The 24,299-nt window shown below is 33.8% G+C and overlaps 1 protein-coding gene across 7 annotated transcripts in view; it reads left to right on the top strand.

Annotated features, from left to right (window-relative positions):
- The window catches only part of LOC129243467 (longitudinals lacking protein, isoforms F/I/K/T), a 98,219-nt gene that overhangs the window by 38,651 nt on the left and 35,269 nt on the right, over positions 1 to 24,299 (top strand). Inside the window, exon 6 of one of the 7 annotated variants that reach the window (XM_054880508.1) lies at positions 6,656 to 7,962. The exons of 5 other annotated variants lie outside the window; for them this stretch is intronic. In XM_054880508.1, coding sequence (XP_054736483.1) covers positions 6,656 to 7,677 — 1,022 coding nt within the window. In that variant the 3' untranslated portion in view covers positions 7,678 to 7,962. Of the gene's footprint in view, positions 1 to 3,067; positions 5,490 to 6,655; positions 7,963 to 24,299 lie in introns of those variants that run through there. One more of the 7 variants, XM_054880511.1, reaches the window with a different exon arrangement.

Raw genomic sequence — 24,299 nt, 5'->3', positions numbered from 1 at the left:
GTGATTCCCACTCTAGGTAGCTCTGTACGAGTAAATACGTAAATGTATGCTCTCAGACTAAAATGCCAGCTTTTGAAGCTCTAAAATTTCAAAAGGGCAGTGAAAGCATGGAATGCGTAATCTGTTTTATTTTCGGCTACTGCTTGGCGATTGGGTACTCACAAAACTTGCAAAGAAAAGGGGGAAATTGAGTGGACTGCATTCCCTTTTAAGGGAAAGTGGAAATATTTTGCTAGACAAGTTTTTACCAGATGTATTCGTACTTCTTAGCTGATTGTAATATACGCAAATAAGAAATTTTCCTATTAGAAGTAAATAAATATTTTTTCCATATATCTATCTTTATTAAATATTACCAATATTCTAATGTTTTCTCTTCGAACACAAAATCTGGAAATCTGGCAACTTTTATGGACGGTCATGGGCATGGGCATGAAGTCAAAAGTTTAATAACTTCTAAATTTTGCTGCTGGATATTTATTACAGGAAAAGTACACAAACATACAAATTTTTGAAATCAATTTCTAAATTTAAAATTCTAAAATATACAATACAGATCAGCATCGTGAGAGTATTTTTTAGAAACAACAAAAAAAATGTACAAGTGTACACGGCTCGTCCATTTTAAACACTTCCATGCTTGAAATTAATCCGGAACATATGACGTTCCCACGACAGTCGGTTCTACGTAACCGGAACAACCCAGATTTATATCCGGCCAAGGACTGTTACTTCCGCAGCATTCCTCGTATATGCATGGGGAGTATTTATGCTGCTACAACAATAACAACCACTACAACAATTCTACCCTCCATTCTTCAAAACCTCTAGATTATTCGTCTACAGGAGTCTCAAAGCATTTTTTAAAAGCCGTCGTTCATTGCTTGTTCATTACATACGTATGTGCATATGTAACGGAATATATTTAATCCCAATATGTTTTCGCGTTTTCTTTTTAACATTCGTTTTTCTTTTCCTACTGATATCGGTGCTATGTTCCACAATACATCCGACTGGATGACGCTATCCATAGTTAACAGCTCAATGCCGCAAGATCACAATAGGCTGCTAACATACTTTCCAACAAATTTAGCATTTTTTTATTTGACCACAAAAACAATTTAGAAACTATATTTTCAAGAACAATTGTGGCACATGTAAGTATTTTCTTAAAATAAGTAGGTCTAAATAACATAATATAACAGTAAAACGGCTTCTCGCTGCGATAACAAAAATGATAGTAAATTCAATTGCTTGGCATTTTAAGGCAAGTAAAAATACAGCTTTATAAATTCATGACTGAAAATAAACATTTGTTCAAAAGGGGCTTAACGATGCTAACTGCTGATTTGTCGGAATACTTTTTCAATTATCTGACTGTCCTAGTGAATTCTTTAAGTGTGACACTTCGTACACAATGCAATGTTTCGACGATGCTGGACTTTATATATATATATATATAATTGGCGCGTACACCCCCATTTTGGGTGTTTGGCCGAGCTCCTCCTCCTATTTGTGGCGTGCGTCTTGATGTTATTCCACAAATGGAGGGACCTACATTTTCAAGCCGACTCCTAACGGCATATATATTTATGAGGAGAGCCATGAAAAAGGCAGAAATACACTCGGAGGTTTTCCATTGCCTGCCGAGGGGCGACCGCCATTAGAAAAATGTTTTTCTTAATCTTGGTGTTTCACCGAGATTCGAACCAACCAGCCGGACTTTTTAATTTGTTTAAAATATAACATGCAGGCAAATTTTAAAAATTCTTGCTTATAATAAAGTTGTTTGAAATAGTTTTTTAAGTTTTTTCATGTTAAGTGAATTTTTTAGATACCCAGCTCAATATGCTTTGTGCGACTTTTTATGTGTGGATAGGTACCCAAGTAAAATCGGCCATTAACAAAAGCAGCAAAACCTGTATCGAAGTTTAAATTATAAATAAATCAAGTTAAGACCAAATGAGTAAAATTTTTAATTATGGATCAGGAAAACGCACTTTTTGAGACAGATGTATGCCTACATACTTACACACATCGTGCAGTAATTGCTCCATTAATGTACAAACGTTCATAAAAGTCCAGTTAGTATGGACTTGTTCGAGCTGCAATCTCAACCGATATGTTGCACGATTTTTAAAGTCTCCCTTTCAAGGCAAATATTTATAGAAAACTCCTTATTCACCTTCCCCCATCTATGCAAAATAAGTGCCGAATATCAGAAAAGTATCAGCTTGGCATTTGGAACTGGGTTGTTGTTGTTGAAGCAGCATAAACACACCCCAAACATATACGGGGAATGTTGCTGAAGTGACAATCCTTGCCGGATATAAATCCGGGCTGAGTTGCTAATGTCGCTTTATTACGTATCTCGAACAAGCCTTATGTATATTAAAATTAAAATGAAAAAATGTGACATCCCAAATCAGTTGAGAGATAACAGCAAGCCCATTTTAGGTGCGTTGAGGTTCAGGAAAGTCTTCGAAAGAGTAGTCCAGGATTTTCTTGTAGGGGACGCGTTTCGCAGTACATTTCACTACACTTCAAAACTTCGTTCTTACTACATATGTACAGACAGGACCATCGGTTTAACAAAAGTAGTTATTTAACACAGTACTTTATTAACCAAAACTAAAACGAAAAATAAAATAAAAAAAAATAAATAACTATTAACCCTGGAGATTTGCAACCCAGAATGTGCATTGTGATTGTAAAATTGTATCTTCAGCCATTGCGATCTTTATTCGTACAGATCAGAAAAGCGCGCTGGCTTTCTAATACATATTGGCATGCCTAATATACTCACTAAAGCAAAATACAACATATAATATTATTCTACATAAATATGTATATGTCAAAAGAATACACACACGCACGCAGCTACACGAGAAACATAAAATTACATATTTCGTACAGTTTCGTTGCTCTAATTTAATTCAAAAGTTAAACTGTTTCCTATTTATTTTATGAGTTTTTCAATAACAGAAAAAAGCATTAAAATATAATCTTTTCCCACCGAAAATTTGAAGAAAAAAAATTCAATTAAAAACTAAACACCAAATTTCAGGATATTTCCCCTCCTTCGCACATTCAACTAATAGCACTATCATCGCCACCAACTCCAATTCAAATACTCGTCCATCCGGCGCTACATTTACGAGACCACCACTATCACCACCACAACAACAATCGTTAACAGCGAATATACTTATAGATAACAAAAATAGTAACGCATTTCAAAATAATCCTCAAGAAAGCCATGACATCACAATTGAAAGCACTGAATCGATATTCTCAGGCAGCATTGCTATAAGTTCACGTTACCAGATTCTCGATAATTCCGAAGAGAACTATGAGTGTCCACAATGCTATCGAACCTATAGGCGCCATGGCACCCTGCGTCGTCATCTGCGTCAAGAGTGTGGTAAGGGTAAAAGCATGGTGTGCTCGGTGTGTGGGCACAGGACAAAACGTGCCGATCATTTACGCCAACATGTGCGGAAAAAGCATCCTGAAATGGCGATGCGCTCTTTGTTTCGGCGGCCAACAAGTGCCGCTGGTAGTAGTAATCATGGCATCCGAACACATGGGTTCGGACATCGCCTACCGCCCCAACAACGCATGCAACAACTCTTGCAGCGATCATTATCACCGCCAATCTTGCCGTATTCTGAAATACACGGCCAGCAGTTGCAAGAGTCGTTAGTTGCAACAAAAGCGCTTCCATTCAATGCGACTTCTACGTCAGATGCAGCCAGTTTTATGGGTGTTGATGTGGTCGATTTGGACGCGGAAGGTGATAATAATGGCGACGACAATAAGAAAAGTGATTCCGACAAGTTAGATTTAGAGCACGACAAAGTCAAACAACAGTCGCGTGCGGATTTATTAGGAGTTACAAACGTGCACAGGGGGAAAGTAGGTATGATAGGCAATAACACCTACCACCAACAGGTGCATCCCCAGGCATTATACCAGTTACGACAACAGTATCAGCAACAGCGGCAACAAAGGGTAGATGCGTTCCAGGTTGAAAATGCGGAATAAGCGCTTAAGTGTTATTTTTTTGGAGCAATAATACTTTGAAAAGATCGATAGTTTTGTAGTGTGGTAAAATTTGTGTGCAATATTTATGCAGATAATTTTGACATAACCTGACCAAAGAGTTTAACTTAGTGACCAAAACAAAAAAAAAGCTAATCTATATCAATTCTAAAGGTTCAAAAGAAGTTTGTGCTTTATAATACTCAGGGTCTCTTCGGAAATGCATCAAGATTAGACCGATGATGCAGCTAATATATTATAAACGTCGACATTTTACTTTTATTTTGGTATATTTAAGACTGCGTTCTTTGTGCGACTTACTGGCAATAAAAGTGTTATTGAATTCGATAGTCGAATGTATATGCGAAACAAGAAATTATAATTTTTTGTTGGATGTAAGGGCGGGAAAAAAATTTAAGAACATGCTTTGTTTTTAAAAATATCCCAATAAAAATCCCTAATAACATCACTTTTGAGACTGTAAAATCATATCACGGTGATATATTTTCTTCTCATTTCCGAATGAACAGAACCGCACCGACCCGCCTTTCATGCAAGGTGTGACATAGCTTTAGCCTAACTTTAAAACCAGTTTTACAACCATTGTTATCCTTTTTTCTTCTCTTATATGTTATTAGAAGGTTGGACCTGTTTATTTTTTCACTTCCCTGCAACTTACACCTTTTTTCTTCCGTCCAGTATCGAGCTCTCTCGCCATATTTATTCTAGCTGTGATGAGTTAGGATTTCGCTTAAGGACATTAAAATATAAATTTTGATTATTTGAAATTTGGGCTTTAAGGAATTGTTCTGCAAAAATCAAAACCAAGAATATTTTCGACTCACTTGCGACATTTTTCAAGCGTCAAAAGCGCGGAGTAAATTTCTTTGTTTCAAGGAATGAGTGACGCTTGGTACAAATATGACAGTTTAGAATATCGTAAGGTTATTATTCTGAATATTCTGCTTGCTTGCGTATTTTGATGCCTTTCCGAAGAGACCTTCATTACACATTCATACATTGATGCTCAAAAATTGACTGGGTATGTTAAGGAAAAAATACTTGTAAAGTTAGGAGTTGCAAAACTCAGTTTTTAATGTTAATTTTTCTAAAACTTTATATTTCATGTTTAATTGCCTAGATATTAAATTTGTTGGTAAGTTATTCAGAACCACGAGACTGGACCAAATAATTAAAAATCCATCTAAATGCTTTTGAGTGGCATGGAACGTGCTTTTGATTTTATAATTAGTTCTAAGGCTTATAACTTTCATAAACACAAAAAACTTGGGTTTACGAGAAGTTTTGTATAAATTAAAAGTATGTCTGTACATGTTGTATCAGTATATGTATGTATATGCAAAAGAAACGAGTAAAATATAAAATAAAAACATTAACAATGAGAGAATTTGTTAAGTGAGTTTTTATCCGAATAAATGTAAATTTTGTGCATCTATATAAAATAGAGTTTTTAATTTGAAGATCGCGTATTGTATGAAGGCCAAGACACGTGTGTTTTTAAAATCCAAATTCTGCATTTTAGCAAACCACGTTTTACGTTATCAATTATGTTTTTTTTTTAAGATATGAGCCGCTTTCGATTCACCACTTCTCTGCTCGGTACAGGATTGCGTTGCTTGTCAAGCGAAAAACTTGTACGATGATCAGCGACTTTGTATAGCCGCTTAGCTCACAAGCGATACGCTTATGCAAGTGCTTCCAAGCATAAGTAGAAATATTTTTTTGTTTTCATTATATTTTGCTTTGAAAATAAAGGGGAATTACATAACATTTTGAGCGGGAATAAGCTCTTACGTAACAGTTTGTCAACATGAAAATAGGGCAGTGCTGCCAAATCATATTCAACGTTGGATTCAAAAGGAATTTTTTGTTTTATTCACTCACTACTTGCTAGGTAGTTGGTGAATCGAAGACAGCTTACTTTTCCTGTAAATACTATGTAATGGCTTAAGTCTATATTGTATATCCGCGTTATAATTTCAAGTAAATTACAAGGTCTACTTCAATAAATGTATGTATTTACTACATATGTGCATACGCCTGTATATATGTATGTATGTATGTTCGTACATAACCAATTATTAATAAATGCGAAGTGTAAAAACAGTATACGATTGTTACAATAGGTGGTAAATAACACGCTGTTTAACCGAAATGTTTCTACATATGCTGGGTATACATATATACATATAAATTACATTTTAAGTTTATGAATTGAAGGCCGCCTAGACCCCTTTGAATATCTTCTAATCTCGTATCATTAATCTTGAATGTGCTATTAATTGGAGCCTAATAATGGGTGTAGATGATCTTCAGCTGGGTTGCTGCGCTCATGTGGGTTCTACTGGAGCTCATTTTCACAACACATGTGACAGTACATTTCCAGTATATGCATATGTATGTATGTATGTATGTACGTTACATGTACATTATTTGCTTTTCCATTATCGCAGTCTTTAAATATAGATATGTATGTGTGTATAATAAATAATATTGATGGAGTGAAAAAGAGGGGGAGGGGAGGGGAAATTAGCCAGCAAGACATTAACACCTTAAAACCATTTCCAATGCGAAATCATCAATTTTTCAGATTTACGGACATTGTACAATATTGCTACAGCAGCGGCAGTCGTCGTCGCAGCAGCTTCTGCAACGAATGCGGTCAACATTCACAACAATAGCAACAGCCAAACAGTGGTGGTTCATAACAAGCAGCGGCACAATATTGGTGTAGATCGAAATGATGGCAATCAAAATCATCACAGTCCAAGTGAAGTTGTTGCCAATAATTCCCAGCACAATCTAAAGATGGCTGGTATAGGATTGGAGGCTGGTCCTTCTGCAGTTCTTCCTTCTTACACGGCTGCTGGTACATTGTCAGACACATCAACTCCTACGCAAACTCCAGTGCCTCCATCTATGCCACTGTCAACTGCCACGAATTTGTTGTGCGAGGTTCTTGAACCGGAAGTGTCCATTCGCACAATGTACAAATGTTGTAGAAGCCATTTTTTTCAGCACTCTCAGCGCCAAGCGCAACACCAACATCAGCATTTGCAAGTTATACCGCCGCATAATATGACAAATACGTCAACAACAACAGCACCATCACCACCAGCATCAATCGCCGATCATGTGTCGACTTGCATGCCTGCCTCATCCACACCCGCAGCACATCATGGCAAGTGTAGTGGTTGTCAAATATCAACTGCTGCTTCAATCCAATTAGCAAATTTAATCGGTACCTCAATGCTCATGCCACAAACAGCAGTGACTGCCACAGCAGTGCAAGATGTCGCATCAAAAGTAAGCGGCACAACGATAAATGTTACAACAGACCACAGTGTTGGAAAAAAATTAGCCGCTACCAGTGTAGACAAGGTGATATGTAGAGGGGGAAATAATGTAGCCGAAAGTGCTAGCAGCGGTGGCATTGCCAATACACGCAACCCGAACAGCTCCTCGAACAAATCGTCGCCTCATTTAGCGTCTGCGACAAAGAAAGCTACCGTTCAGTTTCAGTGCGAGTTCTGTGCGTTTTCTTGTTCTTGGAAATATGATTTGAAGTTACATTTGCGGCAGAAGCACGGAATTCACAACAAGAAAATGTGAATGCGAACTGCGGCCGACAACTGTCAATGAATAATGTGCCAATTACAATCGCCGCATACATCTTATTCTTTCAATTTGGAAATATTGCCCCATCTACCATGTTTTTGCAATGTTTTCCTTTGATCTTCCAATTGTATTTTTGTAGTCTAGCACTAAGCGCGGTTAACTTCAATATTTATTATCGTGTATAGCATTAGCATAAGTTGTATATACCTAAAAAGGAAACTATAGTTTGTATTGCAAAAACCTATGGAAATGACATAATAAAGAGCCTGTGTGATTGAATATATGTATAATTCATAGTATGTGTACAAACAATTTTTACAGATCAAACATATGTACACATTTAAAGGTGTCTGAAAATACCGATACAATGGCATAAACATACATACGGGTTAGTGGATTCAGATTGCCAAGTATTCTGAGCAACATGGTACAAGGCTCATCAAAATATATGTGTGTGCCGCCGATATGGACTCGGGTTTTTGCCGAAAGAATTTAATAAAATAATATACAAGAGAATAATCGGTCGTTTTCTCAACAAAAAAAACGCTCTGATGAAGTTTCGATGTACGAGTTTTTTTCTACGGTTTGATGCCGTATTGGTAATATTAGACTAGAAAGTATATTTACTATATATTTGCAGTAAATAACGTACTGTAGTTTGTTTGTTAATATTCGAAATACTAGTAGTTGAATCTAGAGCTGTCCTTGCAATTCGAAATATATATGTAAGCACTTGTAGGCGTACAGCAGTATTTTATTTCTAAATCTTAACGTATTGATTTTAAACGGTGCTTGATGCTGATTACCGATCAAGCACGTTTTCGTTGCGTACATAAGTAGTACTCGTACCGTTCCGTCGTATGGACTTTGGATGCAGTAATTTACCTTTTGTCGTAGACATCGGTGAGTTGTGAGTAAACTTTGTGCTTTTTTGCTTAATTTTGTCTAAAAAAGAAATTCAACAATTTAAAATGATATTCGATTAAATAAAGTAAAGCAGTGTTTTATAACTGTAAGCGTTTGCCGAATGTGGTTAATTACTTTATATAAATTTTTATTTCCTTTTTGTTTTCATTTCATATAACATAAAAACTCATTACACATCAACTACGCATTTAACCCCCTGTTAAATCGCACACATCCTCCTCGAATTGATATCGTTATTTGCTATGAAATACGATTTGGACTAAACACAGGCCTCAAATACAAATTTAAAACGTCAAAGCAAATTGGCAGAGAAAATTTTGTTAAGAATTCGCATTCACGTTTTTTTTGTACAGTTTGTGGAAAAAGCTATTTGCGCAAGCGTCACTTGCAGCGTCACACGCGCGATGAATGTGTTGGCATCCCACCACGCTTTAACTGTGACCTCTGCCCTTCACGTTTCCGACGTAAGTACCACATGGTACGACATTTGACATCGAAACACGGCATTCTTCCGGATATAGCTCAGCAGACGACAAGCAGTAGCGGAAACCGCACCAGTAATGAAAATAACTATGCCGGCTTCAATACCACCAATGATTGTATTGGTCCATTGCCTGAAAATTTGTCACTGAAAAAAAGTCACTATACGGTAGACAATGCATCACTTAATCGCCATGGAGAAGTTGGTGCCGCTTATGCTCTAAATGTGGGTAAAGCAATGACGACGGATGTTAAGCCAGCATTTGATATAGTTGGAGCTATCGCAACTGTGCCAGCATCAACGACTATAGGCAACAACATCGGCAACAGCAAAACGACAAATTCAATGAAACGCGAAATCGCTCACTCGTTGCCTGGTAGCGTTGATAATAATAAAACTCCCGAACAAATGGCGACGGACGAAGCTTTGAATACATTTGAAGAAGATTGGAAAATGAAACTAGGCATACAGCTTATATCAAATTCATTACTAAAAGAGCGTCTCTTAAATAGCATGCCATATACTTACAACAGTAATTAAGTATTTTCAAACATTCACGAGAAAACTATTATAATATCGTATTAGCGATAAATATTTATTATAGTTTAATGACATATATTTACATATATATTCCTATAGTTCCTACGTGGAGCAGAGGGCATCATAACACATAATACTCATTTATTTATTATTCACTGAGTTATTGTACTTTTTACTTTATTTATTCTAATACCAATTTTGAAGTGCGAAAGTGCATAACATAGTCATATTAATTTCGACATCAAAGAATTTGATTTAATGCATGAAATTAGGAATATAAGAAAAGTTGTGTTCGATAACAAAATTAGACATCACTCCAAATGAAGAACGTAAGCGAAAACTCTCTCCAAAAGAGTGGGGGAAAAACAGAAAGTTAACGAATACAAAATTGTTCATCACTTTCTGGGATTGTTTAAAAAAATGTTGCGTTGTCCAAAAGAATTTTCATTGCCATACTTCATAAATTCTCGTTTTTTGTAGCTAAATTTTCCATTTTTTAATGAGATGCGACAAAATAAACTGCAATTTCAAACTGTGTCAAGGGCAGCAGTTCACAAAATACCAAATTCTACAGAAAATAAATTTAGTTTGTTTACAAGTTCAGTAATTTTATATTAATTTGGCTGACCAAAAAGAACGCCTCTCTTGCATCGCACTCACTTTGCTGTCTCAATTTTTAAGTGATGTAGTTTTTTGGTGTGGACGAACGCATACTGGCAAAACTTAGGAATAAGTATTACTAATGTTTGTCCTATCGAACACGACTGATATGAAACTTTACCAAAAAGTATTATCATTTGTCAACTTTTAGTTCATAAAATCGTATTTTCATTTTACTCATTTACAGTAATTATGTATTTATTATTATCTCAAATGTAGTACGTGCATGTATGTACGTACGATTACAAAAAAATGAAACAATTGGTTCGCGATTTTAGTATTAAAAAAAAAATATATATATATATTATAATTTTTTTTTTTCATTTTATAAGGAAACAAAAAGCCAAATAAATGCTTTTTAGCCAATATTTATATTAACGTATTAACGGTTAACAAGATCTCCAAGGATCAACAGTACTGCGCCTGTGCAGTTGGTCCTACTTAGATTGTAAATTATTTATGACCAAAGGTATAAGGAGCGGGTTAATGCACATTACTTTCCGCGGGTCCGCCTAAGTCACAGCCTATACTAAAAATAAATTTCATATTTGAACTACGTGAATGGCTAAAGAAAATCATCTAATCGGAAATGACATTGGATTTCTAGTCTGGAGCTTTTACACATATATTCATACGAGTATAAACGAAGTTCAGCGGTTCGTGCGTGCAGTTACCATAGTTCGTTAATTAACTTTTAGAAATATTACACAGTTATTTTGTGCTGATAAATTTATTGTATATACAAGTACATATATTGTGAATTTGAGTAACTATTTTTGGTATGCCAAAACAATAAAATAGATGTATATGTGTATGTAAACCAAAAGATCACGAATTTTTCTACCTTGTTAGTTATGTAAGCAAATGAATTTGTGTTGTGACCATTCTAATAGTCTTTTTTAATTAATTTATTCGTATAAAAGATGTAAAAGAGAACTGCGCCAATATTTATTTGGTAAAATCATATACTCTTTATATGTACATATGTATGTATGTATGTATGTATGTATGTATGTGTATAATTGAAGTGTACTCAATGTTTCTAAAATTATCATAATAATAAAATAATTACAATGAAAATATAATTTAAATTTGATGATATGCTTTCAGTTTGATGATATTATAAAAATAAATATTTAAATGCAATATCTGTATTCTTCTTTCAGACATTTCAAATGGTTTGTTTTTCTCCGTTTGTTTTTACTATAATGGTTTTTGGTCCAGTGGTTTGGTTTCAGCTCTTGTTTTTATTTAAAAATGTGTGTATTTCGGTTTTGCCTACCTTAACTAATCAATTTTAAACTAAATCTCTTTTAGATCTGTACCATTCGCCTATAACATCTCCACACCTACTGCTACTACTACCAATACTACTCATACTACGATTTACTATATTTCGATGCGAACGATGGGGTGGATGTAAATATACACACATGCACATATGTGTCATTAACACTCTACTTCAACTATCGCACGTGCAAGTTCCATTTTTGTTTTGGTAGGAAAACTCCAAACAGCTTTTCCCACTGCTAAACTCACCATACATTTTTCAAGTTTTCTACTGTGTTTCCATCAGTGCCTTGTGTCGCATTGCCTCTTGGTGTTTTGTGCTATCGTCATTTGTTTGGTTGTATATTTTAAACATAAAATACATATTTTTAAAATACTTAAAACGGAAATTGTAATTTTTATTCAAATACAAATACAAACATGCAGCTTATATTGAAAGCAAAAAATGGCTGATCATTTACTTATTTTATGTTTTTACGTTTTTCTTTTTGGATTACGGAATTTATAATGCGAAGCACTTATGACCACATATAAATATATTAATATATTCAATGAATTTGGGGGTGGGGTTCGTTTTGAGTTTTTATACAAGTATTTGTTTTCAGTTTTGGGCTCGTCAATTTCGTTTTGCATTTTTATGATTTTCTTTTTACATGTGCAGTTTGATTGTATTAGATGTGTATGTAGATAGGTAACTGTATGCAAATACATATATACATAAAGTACTTATGCCTATTATAATGTTTTTGCTTCTTGTAAATTGGAAGAGATTTGATAACTTTTATACATTTTTTTATTTTATAGAAACGTTTGGACGAAAATATGATTTTGAATTGTTTTGTAGAATTTAGATTCAATGCATTTCTGATAATATAGAAATCCTTTCATCGATAAATGACAATCGTTTAGTTTTGAATATGCATATCTATGTGCATACTCTTATGTACGAGTATATGAAATCATACGGAAATTATCATGTTCTATTTTTGTAAAATGGAAATTTGTCAACCATTTATTTTTTACAATTTGTTTTTTTTTTTTTGTTTTTCCTGAGTAAGCATAGGTTCATTCTGTAGAGATTTTTTGATTTTGTATGCCATATGTATATGTAAGTTTCACTCTTGCTCATAAATTCATCATTGCTCATTTGTTGACTTTGAATTGATTTGAATTAATTGAAAAACAAAATGAGAATCTGTAGAAGGTATATAAAATTGTATCATATTGTCTTCTTCTTCTACTTCTTGTTTTAAAAACTCCACTCAATTCACCTCACTTTACACCACATCAATCACGTCACATCCGTCACTAATACATACACATCCACCGGGCGTTCATCGAATCATTGCCGCATCGCCGACTATTATTGTTTCGAATACAAATGTGTTGCACGGAATCGGTTTGAATATTCAGATTTTCTTTTGACCTGGTATCAGCACTCTTGCGACCAATGTGGTAAATCATATAAAACGCGGAAAAGTTTGAGTCGCCATCGGCGCTTTGAATGTCGATTTACAACAGAGCGGCCCATATTCCAATGCCCTTCGTGCAATTATGCGGCTAAACGTAGTGATAATCTCACCAAACACATTAAGACGCATTTCGCCAAGATGCAAAAGGAATTTCTGCCTTTGGCGGTGAAGATGCAAAACGCCATACAGAGCCAATTAGAGACCGCATAGACAATATAAACTCATATAATTGTTCGACGGCGCATGGATATCGAAACGGATTTGGATTATTGAAGTCAATGCAATGAAAATGTGACGACGTCCAGGAAATATCTTATTTTATTAGCAACACCAGTTTATTCGGGCAATTTAAAAACACACAATTTGGCACATTTAAATTGCGGCGAAACTAGATCGCAGTACTCGCCTTTTGAGGCCATTAGATGATAAGTCAGAATTAGGATAGAAAAGCAACTCTTTTGCCAGACGCTTCTGTATAACAAGGGATTTCTGATCGATAGTTACCATAGCATAATAAAATATATTAAAATACAATTACCTCAATGAACATTTTCCGTTGAAAGCACAAAAAGTCATACATACTAGTTCAAATACTTCTATTTGTATATATTAGAAAGAGGAGTATGCAAAAATACTCAACCGCTTGTCATGTGATTAGGAGTACAGTTTTTCAGTGTCTGGCATTTTAAAGGAAGCTACTTTGTATCTAAACACTAAAATAGTTTTATGAGTATTTTTTATTAATTAACAAAAAAAGTGGTTTTCAATGCTACATATTTTTTTAATATAAGTATTTTCATTAATAACATTTCTAACGTTTTTATAAATCCAATAACAGGAATCAGCTTTTATTAGATTTAGTTCAGAGGTTAAATGTATGTTTTTTAATGTAAAGCTATAACTTAACATATGAATGGAGGAACGCTTCTATGCATTATTAAGCTTTTTATAGGGGTAAGCTGGTCTCATATACATTCCTAGTTAGGTATAAAAATTAATTATTCATTCCACAGTTCAGTTCATAAAAATTAGGTAACGTATATGTATTACTACAGTACGGTTTGTAACTCACAGGAGGGGAATTGTCCAAAAAAAATAAAAAAATTAGATTTTGAGCTTTAGAAGCATCTCAAATAAAGAGTTAAGAGTTTTAAGCTGAGATCTTTTAGTTATTAAGTAATGCGTATAGCTCGGACTAATCTAGTCATGTACTTCAAGTGTCGCGTTCTTACTTACATACTTACAATACTTTAGTAGGCTAGCATTCAAGACTTTATGAGATTATTTCATATTTTCAGGAGTTGTTCGCTATTTGAAACTGTATTTTCTGAATAGCCAACTAGCCGCTTATACTATACATACATTTGAAGGTATATTCTCCGATTTAATATACACTGTTGTGTAGTTGCAGTTACTAAGTGTAAATATGCGAATGGGGGGTGTATTTTTATTAAGCAAATATTTGGAAAAAACTATTCGTCACAGAAATGTAGAACTCCCAAACCAAACTTTAACGGTTTTTTGGCTTTCAACGCTTTATTCAGCTATAAAATTTGCCAACATTCGGCGTGAAGTTCTGGGGCATCATTTCAATATATTCAAAATAAATTTGAAAATCATACTATATGTAATATACATACAGATACGTAAAGATCAAGTATTAAAAATCAAAGAAGTTATGCGCAAATCAGTAGAACATTTGTATTTAGCACGAAAGTATTCGAATAACGAATTCGTCGCTTAGTTCACAATATTTCTGTTGATTCGAAAGTATATAAATTCATATTGTATGTAATTGTTGGAAAACTGTACACGATTTCCGACAGTGTGCTGCTCGACAGGCAAGGGTAAACGCCCTATCGGCTGAACGGCTGTCAAAAAGCTTTTCATAAAGACCATCTGCGCTCGGAGGCTGTATGAAGCTGTAGATGTTTTCCTTATAGAAGCACATAAAGCAAGACTACAAATTGGAGGAAAAGCTTGGGCAAACATCTAACAAAGGATGTGCCCGCTATTTATATAGGAAATAAAACTTGTCTGTTTTTAATTTAGTTTTTTTTTTCAATAAAACGCAACTGGATCCTGTGCAATTGAAATCATCTGGTTCCAATGGAATATTACTACATCCTCTTTTTTACTTTCTATTTATAGTCACTATGACATGGTTAGTTCCATTGATACAGATATGAGCATAATGTGCTCTGAAAAATGGTTGGAGACTTTCAATTGTTGGCTAAAGAAAAGAAATAGATGTCTTAAATATGTTATCTTGCTTGATTTGAGGTTTTCTGAAAAAAAAATCTTTCGGCATAGAAGTTCACGCTTTCCAAAACACAACTGTAAATGCAAAAAATGTTTAAAGATTGTATCAACATAACAACGGAACGGAAGCGTGCTGATATTTGCGAAAAATATTGGATAAGTAAATACCTTTACCCTTGGCGGTCGCCGTAGCCGAAGCGTTTGTGCGCTACTACCATTCCAAGATGATAGAAAAGAGTTTTTCTAATAGCGACGAAAAAGCTTCTCATAAAAAATATCTGCCACAAATAGGAAGTGGAGCTCGACCAAACGCTCACAGAGGGGGCAAGCGCCAATTATAATAAATACCTTTCCAATGATACCTCAGAAGAAAAATCGGTTGAGGTTTGGCTAATTTGTTCAAATTTTCCTTAAGTCTATCTTCCACAAAAGTCAAAAATAGCATACAAAATCTCCGCTTATAAAATTTGTAAACATTCTTTAGCAGATCTTTTAATTTTACATTCTTCTATCATCTGAGGTAATTTTTTGGGAAAAACTAAATTTATTTCTATAAAATGAGGTTTTTGGTAGTATTTTCAAATCGGTCCAGTTCACGTTAAGCTCACGAAAGTCTTAAAATATGAAACACTTTAGTACCGGTTTATTCACTTGAGAGTGAAGTATCTTAATAGGTATATATAAATTTAGTAAAGGAATGTTTAGACCGACTTTCTTTATCAATTTGCGAGTTCCTGTTATTGTTCCACAAATGTAGACCATTTCAGTTTTATGCCACTTAAAAAGGCAGATAGTTTTTATCAGAAGGTTTTTCATGGCTTGAGTCGGTCGACCACCAGTAGAAATAACTATTAAATTTTCTGATAAAATGGGGCAGGTTAACATAAATTCTTCAATTCCATTACAATAAAAGATACAGCATAAATAAGAGTCAAATTTAATTAGTAATCTGATTAGGCTTGTTACTGTGTTAAATACTTAGTAATTGAGCGATTAGTTGTTAGATTATCTGGCACATAAGAAACCAGCCAAAATTAGTTCCTGTCGAAAAAAAAAACAAAGTGGACTGGCTTGTCCAAACACTTTGTCCATATCCTTCCGATAGTAACGTAGTAATAGGAATGCGATTATCTCAGGCGTATAAAATATCCTATAATTTTTGTCTACGCTTGTGCTAACAAATTATAAATATTTAAAAATAGGTAAATTTGATAACCTCGGATCCTTTATGAATTATCAAAAAATTCAAATATTATGACAAAAGTACAATGAAAGCAACAAAACAAACTATTATACAAACAGAAATACCTACAAACAACATACATACAGACATAGCATGTAGAACATAAGTTTTTTTCACTAACCTATTTTTAATGGAACGTGAAACGTATACCTAAGACCTAAGACCACACTAATACCAAAAATTAGTTACAACGCAGAATTAAGAATTAAAATATTACATATGTACATACAACAGAGATGTAAGTATGGAGATGTACAATAGGCTATAGTTGATTCCAACTAACGAGTAACGTACTTAGGTATTTACAAATGTTTTATCTTAAAAAAATCACGTGAAGCTAACTACTAACTACTATATCCGTATATGTAAGGCAAGGTATATACATACTTATACCCTACACCATGTATTATATTTAATATTCGCCAAGCCTACATTCATGCATATATATGTACATATGTACATGCTAACATATAATTTAACAAATAATATCCGTATTTATACTTGCCAACTTATTTATATATACCCTATACATATACAAACTTATTCGGATGATAAATACTATTTTTATACGATAAACTATATTTTTATACTTGAATAAAAAATTGAATGTCCTAACAAAAAGTTGTACTTTTGCTTTTCGACCTGCTCAGTGTTCACACACACATACTCGTACTTAGTATACAAACGAAGAACCAAACTATTGTAGAATTATTCATTTTAATACAATTAACAAATCTTGAAAGCTTCTTTTTGAAGAGACTTTTGCAGGTTATGAAAATCGTTGTGAAAGGGAAATCAGAGGGTGAGAAAAAGAGAGGCAGAGAGAAAGAGAGAGAGAGAATAGTACAGTGAATGGGCAAGCAGGAAGCCAGAGGCAGTCAGGACTAAAAACATACATACATATATTGAATGCAAATCATCTGTTACGCATAATCGCAAATTCATCATCACAAAGAATTGTTCCTAACATGCATATGTATGTACATACATATACGAGTATGTATGCGTATGCTATGAAAGAGAATCTCATCATTTGTCACAACCACCATTACTACCACTACCACCATCATCAGTACTACCAACAAGAACAACAATAACACCAGAATTCAATCCACCAACACAGCCATTTTCACAACGCCATCATCTAATGCTAGTTCGAACGGATATCCTTTCGCACTCAACACCGAAGCTAGACAGACACCAACCAGCCTGTATGTCACGTTTGCTCACACACACATCCAACTGTCTAGGCTGTTTAGACTCCTAAAAACGTAATTGTAAATATTTCATTATTTCTTAATCGATATACTTACATGTTTATATCCATACATACATACATTCACACACATGTAAACATAGAATCGAAAAACTATAATTTAATATGTTAATATAATATATTAATGAAAATTACTCGTTCGTTTCGTTTGTTGGTGCATATTTTTTGTTTGACATTTCGTAACAATGCAATGCTTGAACTTGCTTTTTCGCTAATCAAAAAATCAAGAAACAAACTAATGTTTAAAAGAAGTCGGTAAATTGCTTAAGGATTCTTTCTTAAATACAAACAAATACCATATATACGTTCGAATACAATGGAAAATAAATACAATTTTCAAAGACTCCACTTGCCGTGCCATACATAATATTTATAGAATACTTACATACGTAGATATTACGTTTTTGCAACGCTTTAACACAATAAACCATTTTTCTTGTTATTTATAAAGGCTGCACGACCAGTTCGTCAACGGCATCTAGCCAAACACCGCCACCACCCCAACAGGCTCTAATACGTGACTACTGGTATGAGTTAAAATTTTCGGACTTATTTAAATTTATTAATCCGGATGGACGTTATCAATGCCCAAGATTTAATTGTCTTAAGAGCTACAAGGATGCAAGTTCACTTCAAAGACATATCAGGTGAGCAGACGATTCAAATTTTTTGCTTGTCCAATTATAAATCCCACGGGTTGTGAAATATTCCTGCAGTTATAAAAAAATGTTCAATATTGATTCTACATAAGTAACAGTAAGTAGCACGCAAATCACAAACCCTTTGCTCAAAATGTTCGAAACGGCAATGAATATTTGTTTAGCTAGTGCGGTTTTCTCAGGCTTTAAACTCGTTTAAATTTGAAGAGATCATTTAAATATATTCCTCTATATTTATATTTAAAATTTGTCCCACTTTAAGCTCGTAGGGATATTACGTACACCATTACCTAGGAGGTCCTGGCGTTTCCATGTCAGTCGGTTCTACGTAACTGGAAGGACCCGGATTTATATCGGGCTAAGAACAATCACTTCAGCGAATCTGTTCACTTGGTCGAATCTGTTGTATTAAATCAAATCGATTTACTTTTTGGAATTATATTACCTTATTTTAATAAAAATCGGTATTCATGTTAGCAACTCAAAACTGCTACTTTGTAGGCAAATAAAGGATCAGAAAATTCTGACAGCCATAGCAAATAAGACAAACGCAAGACGCTTATCAAAGGCATTGAAAATACTCTCATGAGCAGCTGTTACTGATTTTCTTTGCCATTTTTCAAAGCCAACCAATTTAGTCCTACATTATTTGTCGTAGTAAGGCTTCCTGCAAAGATCTCAGGTTCTTAAACTGTGGTCGATAGTTTCAATATCGCTGTTGTAAATGGAAAGCCTTCTTCATAATTTGCTGAATTATGCACGCATAGTAGACAATACCTATTGGGAGAGGGAGGGCTTGAAGTTCTTGGAATAAGGATCAATTTATAAATTCCCCTTATGCAGATACATATGACGCAATGACGCTTTTCAACACATATTCCTTAGTTATTACCGGGGTGTTGGTAGCAAGTTGGTTGGTCGGGCCCCTAGGAGGCGAGGTTACGATTTGTGCTAGCAGACTTTCTATGTGTTGGCGCACACACCTTAAGCTGATGAATGTGCGCTGGTATGGAAAATTATTAATAAGAAGTATAAAGGAATACATTTTCACTCAAATCATTAGACTAAGAATAAGATAGCATCAATCGCATACAAAATACAATATTAACTTTCCGAATATGCTTTCTTTCGATAAAATTCCGATGATTGTTTTTATGTTATGTTGTTCCAGATATGAATGTGGTGGACAGAAAAAATTTCGCTGCCTCATGTGCGGTAAAGCATTTTCACAAAGCTCCCACCTAAAGCGACACCTGGAATCCGGTGTTTGTGTCAAGTACTACTTATGAGATAATGTTTTCTTTAAAATCAAATAGAGCTAGTGCATCTATTACGACAACATGTGTAACACCAACAACAAAGTATAGTTGAAATATGTATTCGAAATATGTAAGCCCAACACAACACACGCACTTATGTATACAATGCGAAAGGTTTACCTACAGACATTAGGTACTCGTAGGATTTTAGCCTCAACCTCATCATCAATGCAATTGATAAGGAAAAAAGTATGTGAATCGTAAGAATGCTTACATATTTGAAGTATGCAATACTAAAAGTAACAACAAACAAAAAAACGTAGCAAACAATATGATTGTAGGGTAGATGGGGACACGATAGTACCCATGTTTTTAAACAATTTGATACAAAGGGGAATAAAAACAAAAACCAACAACAAAACGAATTTATTGGATGCCACATCATTTATTTAGATAAAATATTTGATGATATTAAAGTAATTTAGAACAAATATTCAAATTAAGTTGATTCTATATATGTACACGTACATATGTATGCATGTATTTACTTATATAAAAAATACTTATTGTATTGCATGAAGAAGTGTTGAAACAAGTATCAGATTTATATACATACATATACAAATACATATGTGTGTACATATAAGTATAATTAGGTGAAATTGTATTTAATGCGCAAAAGAGGTGTTGTTGTTGCATTAATACAATAATAGTAGAAATAATATTAAATTGGGAATGCAAGTACACATAATAATAATAAAAGAGAAACTTAGGGTTCAAACAACAAAAGTAACAAATTTAGTCAAACTAACCAAACAACACGTAACTTAAATAAGAGTATAAAAGCAAAATGCGCTAAAAACGAAATAAAACCCTTTTAGGTAAATGTTTTTATTGGAATTAAGAAAAGTCAAGCAAAAAAATGTTTAAATGAGAAGTGTAATGAGTTGAGAAACTTGCTGTGTTTATTTGTTGCCAAATATGTACATACCTACATATGCATATATATATGTATATGCATATGGATATATATATGTATATATATAAATATCTAAATATGCGATACATAAATGCATATGTATTCATGTATACATGTGTTTATAGCAAATCTATTGTTATTTTATATATATACACTCACACACACATATATATACAACTTTATATGAAACACAAATATCAGAAGAAAATCAGAATCTTTAAAGACGAACACAATTACATGCGAGTATATAGATAAGTTTTAGACGAGTTATATAGTACTATATACATACATATATTGATGGGTCAAGCGAGTGAGCAAAACAACAAAACTATCAATTATTGTTACATAGATATGTATGTATGTAGATTGGTATTCCCGTTGCCACTTTTATCCCCGATTTTGAAACGATGGCCAATTTCTCGAACACCAGAAGCTACGTATTAACGTGAATGATTTGAACTGTATGTAGTGAACAAATGTTTCCGAAAAATCGCAGGAACAGATACTCTTTTAAATAAGTATTAACTACTCAAACAACTTCTTGAGACTTTGACTACTCCTGCCATCCTATATACCCCACAAACTTCTTATCGAAATATGGATGTAAAATTAACGAATTAACCAAAAAGATACCAAGAAGATTACATGTAATTACCAATCCTGAAAAAGTAAACATTCGCGCTTAATTGCGTAGAAAACAAATGTAAACGAGCCCCCGTCTCTTATCCGCATGACTCCAATCTGTTTTCTGTTACATACAAATATACATACGTATATATTTGTATATGCAAACTATACATATTACAGGACAAATTATCACTTTTCATTTGCCAAAAAAGATTAAGAATACGAATGTTTCTATAGTTTCTTTAGTTTTCTAAAAAGTTTTCAAAAAACGGGCAGTGGACCATGTTTCTTTCCTTTTAATCCCATTCAGGGATGTTCCACCCAGCTCACACACTAAACATGCAACATTATTGGCATGGCATTACAGCAACAAAGAACCGTACAAAGAACTCCCTTAAAATACCTGCACACCACACCCCCGTGCATTTTAAAAAAGCATGTTTGTGTAAATTTGTTACTTTCTATGATAATCTTGACTTGTTTCTTGAATCTCATTCTTCATTTCGCAAAAGTAACTAAAACGAACACCACCACAACCGCCAAAGTGCTTAGATGTGGTATTTATGTATGTATGTACATAGCCTTCAACATCGGACTCAATAAAGGTATGATTGTGTATGCCAATGTGTACACATACTCGTGCATTAGCTACATTTTATTTTGGTCCAGTAAGAACGCAAATATTTACTCACCTTGCCTTGCAATGCTGAATTCAAAAGAGTTTTTGTTTGGCAAAAAATACCGGGACAATTCACCACCTTTTACACGTCATTATTATGTTCTAGCTACTTTTCCATCTGTTACAAGTTGGTTAAACACATCAAACCAATTTGACACTCGGAACAGAATCGAAAAGTAAATGTTATTGTTCTTCCTCCCGTTAACTTTCGTTGAGTTTGTGCGTATTATATGCAGGCATAACCAAGCAGAAATATATTGGACTTACATTAATATACAAATAAATAAAACGAGTAATTAACGAATAAATAAACACTAATATGAAATAGGAAACTTAACTGCTACTAGTGCCATTATAGCCAACCCATAGGATTAGAAATGAATTACCCATGAACTAATTTGTACATTAGAAGTTATTGATGTGTTTAAAACAATGTTTTTTCTATAATGTAATTTCCGAGCGCTAAACGGACTGAGATCCACAGAACGACTCTATATTTTAATCTAACCTCAATTCTTATTAATTAAGTTCATCCCTTCCAATACATTTGGACTTTATTTTAGGACGCGGAAATACTCAGCCGTGCATATAAACATACTAAATATTATATATACATATATGCCTATGTATGTATTAATAACTCAGTATGTTCGTCTGGTTGCTAAGTTATGCGATGGGCATTTTGTTCCCATTATACGAGGAAACCTACGAGTAAGAATCATCTTGGCTATCCCACTAAGTCTTAAAGAATCGCGGAGAACAAGGAAATTGAGTGCTGTGGTGGCATGGATTAGGTTTACCAAACATATTCAAAATTGTAACCTTATAGAAGATTTATTTTAACATATAAATATTCATACATACACACATACTTATAAAGGAGGCTTCATTCAGTACCTTGTTGATTGAACTTTTTTTAATATATTTTGTTAAACACCTGTAACCTGTAACTGAAAAAGAATTAGTTCTGAATTGTGTAAGGAATTTTCGTTTTAGTAGGTGGGACACGCTGCATTCAGTTATTTGAATAGGTTGAAGTCGGGGAGTTTAATATAGAGCAATAGGAATATAGAAAAAGTGATGCCAAAATTAATTACAGTAAGATGGAAAGATGAAAAAAACTTCTGCCATAAGAATCAATGGCTAAACTCTAGTTCCCCCGATTTGACGGAATGAAATATTTCCAGGGGCATACCACGTTCTGGATGGAATGAGGTATACATCTGAACCTTACAATGTTGTATGTGCCATAGTACCGTCATCGCCGTACTACCATTGATAATATAACATAAGTAGTCTACAAAATGTTAAGAATTGTTCATTTTCTAATATTTAATACTCTTAAATAAAGAAAAAATTAAGTAATTTAAGTAATGCATAAATGTAATCAACTGGCACCAGCAACTAATTATGCTTGAGTTTATTTTCAAAGAAACATCCTGAAATTATGTAATGCATGTATGTGTGCGATGATTGCACCCATACATACATATCTATTGAATATATAAAGTGAATGTACCTTTAAGTGCCAAGAAAATAGCCTAATTTTATTTAAAAAAGTTTAATTTCGGCAGGTCCCATCACCTCTATTTTTATAGCAAAATTTACAGTTATTGTTGATGCAAAGCAATCTATATTCTATGCTAATCGAAAAGTCTACATTAATTTAATTTAATTTTTTCTAAAATTGTACCTTTGTGTGTACGGGTCTGTACATTAGTCCGAAAACAAGGAAACGTAACGTCTTGACGTTAAGGCGTGACTTATTCTAATATCTAGTCAATGTATTAGCAAAATACACTTTTAGTGTAAGAGAATCGACTATAGAGTAAAAACAAAAAAGATTATATAAATTGTTGAAATCGTTATACGGGAACCTGCTGCTATTCTCTTTTATCCATAAATACTTATAAGTATACCTAGAAAAATTACTACATATTTTAGCAATGACATAAAAAACAACAAAGAAACAAATACTGGTATACATGCATACTTGTGTATGAATAGCGGAGCTAATGAAAAAAGTTGTTAAAGTGTATGGTAGGGAATTTCATGCCTAATACATTTGAGGAAATGTGTTGAGTGTTGAATTTCACTGTTTAATAAAAGGGATAACACTGGTTAGATTTGAAAAAAATAAAAGAAAAATAAAAATACAATGTGATCGAATAAAATCAAAGCTTGAATGACTATGAGTAGTGAAGCGACGGACAAGAGGCAGAATAAGTTAATGAGTAGAAAAAGTGCATAAAGGTGCATTAT

Source organism: Anastrepha obliqua, chromosome 4 (genome assembly GCF_027943255.1).
Source record: "Anastrepha obliqua isolate idAnaObli1 chromosome 4, idAnaObli1_1.0, whole genome shotgun sequence".
Lineage (NCBI taxonomy): Eukaryota > Metazoa > Arthropoda > Insecta > Diptera > Tephritidae > Anastrepha > Anastrepha obliqua.
The sequence above is the reverse complement of the archived record's forward strand: the minus strand, read 5'-3'. Positions and strand labels throughout refer to the sequence as shown.